At 33.3% G+C, this 9,818-nt stretch overlaps 1 protein-coding gene across 1 annotated transcript; it reads left to right on the top strand.

The window, feature by feature from the left end:
- Nucleotides 1-484: 484 nt before the first annotated feature.
- On the top strand, nt 485-6,008 carry LOC126777469 (UDP-glucosyltransferase 2-like). The gene is made up of 5 exons (XM_050500477.1): nt 485-1,312; nt 1,664-1,886; nt 2,024-2,243; nt 2,705-2,921; nt 5,856-6,008. The coding sequence occupies exons 1-5, from the start codon at nt 485-487 to the stop codon at nt 6,006-6,008; spliced, it is 1,641 nt and encodes a 546-aa protein (XP_050356434.1).
- Nucleotides 6,009-9,818: the final 3,810 nt, after the last annotated feature.

Here is a 9,818-nt window from a genome sequence, read left to right as displayed (position 1 = left end):
GGTAGAATATCTGATGAGTGGGTGGTACCTACCCAGACGAGCTTGCACAAAGCCCTACCACCAGTAAAAAACGTTGTATTTTAAATATAAATAGTTTTTGCTTTGCCTTGTCCTACTTTAATATATGCAAATAGGCACAAATGTATCTATATTAAATTATTTATATTAAATTTTATATATATTAAGTATTTTTTTCAAAATATGAACTTAAAAGTTATTTTGTTTTAAGAGTATAATATAAATCTAAAAAAATCTAGATTGAAAACAAAATACAACACTTTATGCTGTAGTTAAATTATTTTTTTATTTGGAAAGTGAATCAAATCAAACTCGAACTACAACAGCTTATCAAATAATCGCATCGTTACGTAAACGCAATTATGAAGCAGCACCAGCTATCAAAGCGTCGATATCAATATTTCATATTTCCAAAACCTCATATAAAAGCAGACCTTGATAATTTATTTCAGTCAAGCCTTTAAACATGTCGTGGGTGTGGAGTGTTATTGCGCTTTCTGTAATCGCAACAACGGGAATCGAAAGTGCTAGAATATTAGCATACTTTCCAACACCATCAATAAGTCACCAGATAGTGTTCCGTCATATAACAAAAGAATTAGCTAGGCGAGGACATGAGGTCACCGTAGTTACAACCGATCCAATGCCAACAGAACAAGTCCCAGCCAATATGACAGAAATCGATGTCCACGATGTTTCATATAAACATTGGGAGGAATTATTTTTGATTCATAAAGGAAAAAAGCAAGATGTTTTAAATCAGATGAACAAGCTATTTGAAAAATTGGCAACAGTAATCAACATACAAATGGAAACACCTAATGTTCGAAAAGTTTTACGGAATAAGGATAAGAAATATTTTGATTTACTTCTGCTTGAAGCTATTTGTCGTCCATTAATTGGGCTTGCACACATGTTTGATGCTCCTATTATTACAATTAGTTCATTTGGTGCAGTTCCACATCAGTATGAAATTTTCGGAGCGCCTATGCATCCATTGATATATCCCACACCTGGTAGTTTTAGATCATATAATTTAAATCTTTGGGAAAAGGGATTTGAACTGATGAAATATTTCATATCAGAATATATGATTTCAAGTACTAAGGATTTCGATGTTATGATAATGAAGAAAACATTTGGTAATGATGTCCCAACTATTGAAGAGTTGGCAAAGAGAATTCAAATGTTATTTTTAAATGAACATCCTATTTGGGCAGAAAACCATCCAATACCTCCAAGTATAGTTTTTATAGGAGGTATTCATCAGAGTGGTGTTAAAGAATTACCTAATGTAAGTAGTTTAATAAATCATAAAAAATCTAACATCCCAATAAAATGCAGTGTTATATATATAATAATTATAATTTTAACTAGTTATAATTATGTGAAAAATGATACGTAAAAATAGGAATAACTCGGGATTCAGCCTAATTTATACTATTTTTTTTTAAGTAAGCTAAAGTTACAATGGCCCATTTATGCTTTTAATTTTATGACGAATTATTAATTTCATAAGAAATCAAACTTTATTTCTTAAAGGGTAAAAATAGGAATAAAGAATAACTTATTTATTTTAAGAATTACAAGTATTATTAACTATAAAAAATAGTAGTGTATTAAAATTAAATTGTATTTATTATAGGACCTTAAAAATTATTTAGATTCTTCAAAACATGGCGTTATATACGTAAGTTTTGGGACAAACGTTGATCCATCATTATTACCACCAGAAAAGATTGAAATTATGACAAAAGTTTTCTCGCAATTAAAATATAATATTCTATGGAAATGGAATAATGATGACTTACCTGCACTGTCAAACAATACGAAAACATCTAGATGGTTTCCACAAAGTGATCTTCTTAGTAAGTTTTTATTAATTATCTCATGCAATGAACAATCGAAGTAAAAATACATTTTAAAGTATTCCTTAATTTTTAATATTATTAAATTGAATGTTGCGCAAAACACAAATAAAATAAAACATTATTATATTTTACAGGACACCCAAACGTTAAGCTGTTTATCACTCAAGGCGGACTCCAATCAACGGATGAAACTATCAACGCCGGAGTACCAGTAATTGGTATTCCAATGTTAGGAGATCAATGGTACAATGCAGAAAAATTTGTTCATCATAAAATTGGAATACAACTTGAAATAACAACATTGACAGAGAAAGAATTTAAAGATGCTATTATAACAGCGATTGAAGACAAAAGGTAATTTTTAATTATTATTGTAGTTTTTGCTTTAGATTAATTGCTTGAGACAGTTCTCTTAATGAAATTGTTGATTAAAAATTCAGGAGAATTAGTGAAAAAATAAAGTTACTTTAGAAATTAAGAATTTTTAGATTAACAGTTCATTTCTAAATAATATGACTAATATCGCTATATATATATATATATATATATATATCACAAATTTTCTAACTTTTTAGTTTTGTGAAAAATTTAATCTTAAGATTAATTTCAACCCCATTTAACATTAATAATAAATTGGAAGTTAATGATAATAACATTTGCTTTTAGTACATTTCGATGGATTAGAATTATGTGATATTACTTGAATTATTACGTATTTTGACAAAATTCTTTAAAATAATGAATAAAAAAAATTTAACAAATTGCGACGTCCTTATAGATCAATTATAAATTCTTTTCTATTTTGTATTTTTCAGCTACAAGAATAATATAATTAAGTTAAGAGCGCTTATGAGAGAGTTTCCCATCAAACCACTGGACAATGCTATATGGTGGATAGAACACGTCATCAAACATGGTGGACAACACCTCCAGAGTCCAGCGGCTCGGATGAGCTGGGCTGAATACTATGAAATAAAACTAGTGCTTATAGCTTTAGCTATATCACTAGTAATTTTAGTCTTACTCAGTTACGTATTAAGATTTGTTTTATCAATTGCTTACAATATTTATATTACGAACAAAAAGTTAAAAAGTTTTTAATTTAATTTATTGTTAAGATAAAATTTATAATATCTTATAAGACTGGTACCCATACGTTGTAATTAAGTTAAGTCAACATGTTGAATAATCATTATTTATAATTATATTATTTTCGATTTATGAGATCTATTTATCCAAGGTTTTTTAGTAGCCGAAATTATGGCTATTATGGAATGACATTTTTTTAATAATTATAAACATTTAAAAAAGACGCTTAAATAATTAAGCTTAAGAAGCATATAAATATTATACATAAAGCAATCACTTAAAATATAGTTTCGTCTTATTTTTTATTGATAGTTAACAAATGGCGGTGTGTTGTTACTTTTCTCCAGACCAAGTTTTCCAAGGCTTCTTATATCTGTAACTATCCGAATGCGCTAAGTATAAATTTAGATACTACGTAGAAGAATAAAACATAAGAATGATTAACTACTTTAAAAAATACTCAAACGTTTAATGAAATATATATATAGTATCTATAAGGAATCACTTTAGATGTTAAAATAGGTACTTATTTAAAATTTAAGAAACAAATAACTACGCTGCCATGATTTGTTATACATATGATACAGTTGTTTTATTTAATATTTATTTATACGTATTTAGGCCTTAATAATTTGTATGTAAAAAAATATCTTATTAAAGAAATAAGAAAATTTTACTGCACCGGCAAATTATATACAATCATTTAAATGGTAATGACCACATTTTTATGGTGCAAGACCGTGTTTATAATAGAAATAAAGAAATATCCGTCCAAAACAATCAAGTCCACTTTTCACGGTAATATTTCAAGTTTCATATAGGGATACCTTGTTTTTTGTTTGATTTGTTTAATACTAGCTGTACACCTGATATAAAAAAGACACACGTCGAATTGATGTGTAATTGCTATAATATTCGAATTTTTTTTTTTATTTTTCACATAAATTTATGGACATTGGTATCAATGTATGGCAATCTTCTGTTCTTAATTGCTTCTCACCTTCAAGATAGCCAAGCAGTTCCTCTAAAATTTGGTTCCTCAGTCGTTCCACTTACTTGAAGCATGCTCTGAGATTCCGTGCTATTCAATTTATTTACTAATATTTGTGTTTAGTAAATATTGGTAAAATAAAAATAAACAAGTAATTATAACTTACTAATATTGCAAAATTATAAAAATATTAGTAACAGTGAGTAACAGTAACAGCCTGTTAATGTCCCACTGCTGGGCTAAGGCCTCCTCTCCAATGCGGCTTGGTAGAATACACATGTGGCAGAATTTCAATGAAATCAGACACATGCAGGTTTCCTCACGATGTTTTCCTTCATCGTCAAGCAGGAGATGAATTATAAAAACAAAAAAAAAATAAGCACATGAAAATTCATGCTTGAATGCTTGCATGCATGCTTGAAACCCTGGTTTGAACCCACGATCATCGGTTAAGATTCACGTTCTAACCACTAGGCCATCTCAGCTATTTTTTTTTTTTATTATAAAAAGATTAATTATAAAAAAATCTTTTTGTTAAATATAATTTAATATTAGTAAATGTAAATTTATTTATTTTTCATATAAGACGCCTGTTGATTTTATTTATTATTAAAATAAAATGGTTGATCTAATCCCTGCATTGATATTGTGAGAAAAACTGCATACCTATGTCGGATGATATTCTATATTGCGTGTACCTACCGAGCTATTACTCAAAATGAAACATAGGAGGTACAGGAAAAGTTCTGTTGTTCAATTTAATACTGTAACAATAACATCAGTATTTTATTTCGGAAAAAAGAGTATCAAGAAAACCCGCAAAAAACTCAGTAGTTTTTTTTTACATTATAGGTGGATTTTATATCGTGCAATACACTTTATCAATAATTAAAATTATAATTTAATTAATTAACAGGAAAAGATAAATAAATAAAAGTCAGGAATTGACTGATTTGGATAATTTGCTACAGACGTTTCAACGGCAGCGATATGTTCGGCACTTCGGCCAACTCGTAGTCTCACTGGCACGGCAACATCACACAACAAATATGTAGACTCAAACTTTTTTACTAAACTTGTTACTGCCTGTTTACTAGGGCGAGAATTACGACCGAAAATCGGAGTTAACGCTCTTAAAGTAGCGGCCATCGACTCCGAATTTCTGTAGTAAATTTTTAAGATTTGCAGACGTTGTTCGTTCGTGTACTTCACCATGATGAAAAGGTTATATCTACTGAATAAACTGACAGTGACAGTTCGATATTAAGTGAAAAGGTGCGCTCACAAACTAAATTCAAAATTGTCAAGTCCCTATTGGAAAACCCCTTATAATATAATATATATGCGGACATTGGTAACTTCGGATGAAATTTCGGATGGTATGGTGGGGGCCCTTGAAGAAGACATGGTGGGCGTTGAGAGTGGAAGTGAAAAGGAGTCTTCAACTGGCCAACTTCCTGAAACATCTTAAGTTAAGGATGAGTATCCCATCGAACTTCAATTCCTCAAAATTTTTGCAGAAGTAAAAGAAATACCTATCGAAGAGCGCACTTCCTTGCCAAAAGCTAAAATCAATTAGCAATTCTTACACAATCTTTCAATAATTAACAACTATTTACCCAATTTATTGGCAAGTAATTGTACTCTCCGAGACACAAATGATTTAATTTATGCAGCAGCTAAAACACTAATAGTTAATAATAAGCAATCTCCTTACTTATCAAGAGAAGTAATAAAACCCTATACAGACCCTCCATGGAAGAAGAGGATAAAAATTAAAATTGAACGCCTGAGAAAAGATTTAGGTCAAATGGTAGAGATCTCGAGAGGAGTTAACTCACGAAAAATGATAAAAATCAAAGGCAAGCATAAAATATAATATACAGAATGAAACAGAACATAAATTAACAGAAGAAACAATAAAACAAAAAATAAAAGCACTAGCAGGCAGGATAAAGAGATATGAAGATAAAAACAATAAGAAACAACAGAATAAAATGTTCATTGAAAACGAGCATAGACTACAAAAGTTTAGATAGTAAAAAAGAACATGTTGATATTAAAACACCAAGCAAACGCTGTACCAAGGAATTCTTGGATAACATTTTATCGGAACCGGTCGCATACAACCATGACGCAAAATGGATATCTGAAATAGAACAAGTCAATAGTAACTTAAACACGAGCACTTTTGAAGAAATAACTGTAGTACATATTAAAAAAATGTAAGTAAATTGCTTAATTAAAAAGCACCAGGGCAACATAAAATTCAAAATTATTACCTAAAATATCTCACTAATATACATAATCACCTAGCACTGTTATTTACCAAGCTTTTGAAAAACGAAGAACCTCTAGAAGACTGGCTCACAACTGGAAAGGTCATTTTAATACCGAAAAATCACGACACCAAAAACCCAAAAAATTGGCGTCCTATCGTGCGATAGACGCCAATTTTTATTTTATTTTTATTTTATTGTCTACCTAGCATGTATAAGATTTTCACATCGATACTATCTGATCAACTGTACACTCATTGTCAAGAAAACAATATTATAGCCCCAGAACAAAGGGGATGTCGAGGCGGAGCCCGCGGATGCAAAGACCATTTAATGGTAAATAAAGCTATCCTAGAAAATGCACATAAGTGACAAAAACATTTAAGCATGAGCTGGATCGACTATAGTAACGCGTTCAATAGTATATATAACGAGTGGCTGTTGCGTGTACTTGACTTTTATAAATGCCCACATCTAATAAAATCTTTCCTTGAAAGAGCTTAAATGGAAAGTTATAATGATGATGATAATCGATGTAAATAGAAAACAATTCTACATTATTAATTATATATTAATTATATACATATTCAATCAACAGCCAATCATTGTCCACTGCTGAACATAGGCCTCTCCAAAGGTGCGCCAAAGCTCCCTGTCCTCCGCCTTCCCAATCCAGTTGGTGCCCGCCACCTTTTTAAGGTCATCGGCCCACCTGGCTGGAGGGTGCCTACGCTGCACTTGCCGATTCGCGGTCTCCACTCTAGGACTCGTCTGCTCCAACGGCCATCGGTCCTACGACATACGTGACCAGCTCACTGCCACTTCAGCCTGCTAATTTTGCAAGCTATGTCGGTGACTCCGGTTCTTTTCCGGATAATCTCATTTCTGATCTTATCCTTCAAAGATACTCCGAGCATAGCTCGCTCCATAGCACGCTGAGCGACTTTGAATTTGTGGACTAGTCCCACAGTTAGTGTCCACGTTTCGGCACCGTATGTCATGGCAGGTAAGACGCATTGGTTGAAGACTTTCGTCTTCAAACATTGCGGTATAGACGACTTGAGGACTTGACGAAGGTTGCCAAATGCTGCCCCAAGCGAATTCTTCGATCGGCTTCAAATTGATTTTAAAGTTCCATTTGGAACTTTTCGGAGCCTTGAGCAGCTTGGAGCATGGGAGGTCGGAGAGTAGACCTCATCATTCTCGATCTTTCGGCTTTAAGTTGAGTTTAGAGTGCCTCGAACCAAGCGGTGATCACTTCCGGTATTAAACCTGTTGATCACTGAAACATCTCTAAATATGTGCCTTTTATTCGAAATGATAAAGTCTATCTCGTTCCTTGTCACGTTATCAGGGCTTCGCCAGGTTCACCTCCTCTGAGGCTTCTTTTGAAAGAAAGAATTCATCAAAAAGAGCCCCTGCGCTTCGAGAAAGTTTACCAACATTTGCCCCCTGTGATTTCTGCAGCCCAAGCTGTAAGGTCTGACTTTCGATTCACCGCTATCTTGTACTCCCACTTTAGCATTAAAGTCTCCCATAACAACATTGTAGTGGGCCTTCGAGGTGTCGTTGAGGGTCCTTTGCGATGTCCTCGTACATCGCTTCGACCACATCATCAGAGTATGTCGAAGTTGGCGCATATACCTGTACGAACTTCAGGGAGTACTGTCGGAAAGTTTTAGGACAAGATACGCTATCCGGTTCGACACACTACTGATTTCCACAATGCTGCCAATGGGATTTTTGACTAGAAAACCGACACCAACCTGGGAGAGGTTATTACCTTCGCGGAAGTAGAGTAAGTTACCGGACTCTAGAGTTATCGTGTCCTCCTCTGTCTTCGGACTTCAGATAACCCCAGTATATGCCAGTTTATATGACTTAACTCTACTTCTAATTCGGCGAGGTGATGGTCCAGCCTCATCGAGCGTCCATTGTACGTTGCCATGTGAAGTCGTTTTATACGGTAGCCTGCCGTGAACCGGTGAATTCTTAGCACCCCCTGCTGTGCCAATACCGCGACCGCTAACCTTGGTCGGGCCTAGCAGGCTTGCCGGTAACTGGGGGCCTTTTTTTGGGCGCATCTGCCATTAAGGGGGGGGGGGGGGTTGCCCATACTCGCCGCGATAGGCAGGCGTGTTGGCGAGCGCAGTAGGGGGTAAGATGTTTATGGGGAGGGACGCTGCTGCCCATCCCCCCTTTTCCCCGTCGTACGACGTATTGAAACGAAGCGTCGTCGGAAAATGCCGCTTGTGCGTATCTAAATCGGAAGCGAAAAACTAGCTGAAACATATTATGTTAAAAGTCATAACAATTTGGTACAGTATATATTCTGGTGCTTAGCAAGAAAAAGCAAAATAGAAGTTTATAGATTATGGTGGAATGAAGAACTTAAACAACCCACTGTAAAAGTAAATAATATAGCCAAATTAATGTGGGAAATTCCCTTACAAACCGACGTCACAGTCACTCACAATAGACCGGACCTTACATACATAGGTAAAATCAACAATAATACTTACCTTATTGATGTTTCGGTACCATTCGACTATAATATTGGAGCAAAGGAAATAGAAAAAATCAGCAAATACCATCCGCTGAAAGTCGAACTCTTTTGACTGTGGAAAAGCATAGTCACAACGATTCCGATAGTAGTGGGCGCCATAGGAGTAGTGACAAAGAAACTAAAGCGGTACTGCGACAAACTAGAGACACACGTTAATATCAACATCCTCCAAACACAAGCATCACTCCACTCAACCTCAATAATCAGCAAAATTCTTGGAGACACAATATTTGTAACAAGCACGCCAACTAGTAACAGTGAGAACAAAAGTCTTACATCTAACAGCATTCAAAAACCTCACTGAAGCTGCTAATATATTTTGTATAATTTACACATTTTATACACTCACCTACAGACAATAATCATATCATACGTCCAAACTCTATTTATTGTACATAATTTTTTACTCAGGCCGACCTGTTTAATTATACATTATTGAAAATATGGAACAAAAAAAATAACATTAAAAAAATGCACATTTAAAAATAATAATAATAATATAAATAGGTAAGTAAGTTTCATGTTAATGTATATATATTACTTTTTTTGTCATTATTATATTAGTAAGTAGATAATAGGAAAAAAAAGAAAAAAAGAATACTTTATTTTTTAAACATTAAAAAACTAGATGGGGATAAAAACGATCTTTTTCCCGGTAACCGGGACGGAGTATTTATTAAAGCCCACTCAAAAAATTCGAGAAAGTACAAACGTGATGTACAAATAATAATATAATATAATAAATATATAGAAAGGATAAAAATATCTGCAGAAATTTACTGAAAAACGAACACGTTGCCACAAGAAGAAAGTATTGATTTTGTAGAATTGGAAACTTGGTGCTTTAGGTTTGCATTTGGTAATTACAAAGTATTACAAAGTGTCTTATTTCTAATTATTATAAGTTAATCCAAACTGTGTGTGTGTGTGATATTACTTGAAAATTTTATATTCCTTCTTCATTATTAGTAAAATTTTGCAAAAGTCAATTATGCATATAATAT

This window comes from Nymphalis io, chromosome 23, assembly GCF_905147045.1.
Source record: "Nymphalis io chromosome 23, ilAglIoxx1.1, whole genome shotgun sequence".
NCBI classification, from domain to species: domain Eukaryota; kingdom Metazoa; phylum Arthropoda; class Insecta; order Lepidoptera; family Nymphalidae; genus Nymphalis; species Nymphalis io.
Note: the sequence above shows the minus strand (reverse complement) of the source record. Positions and strands in the feature narration are given on the sequence as shown.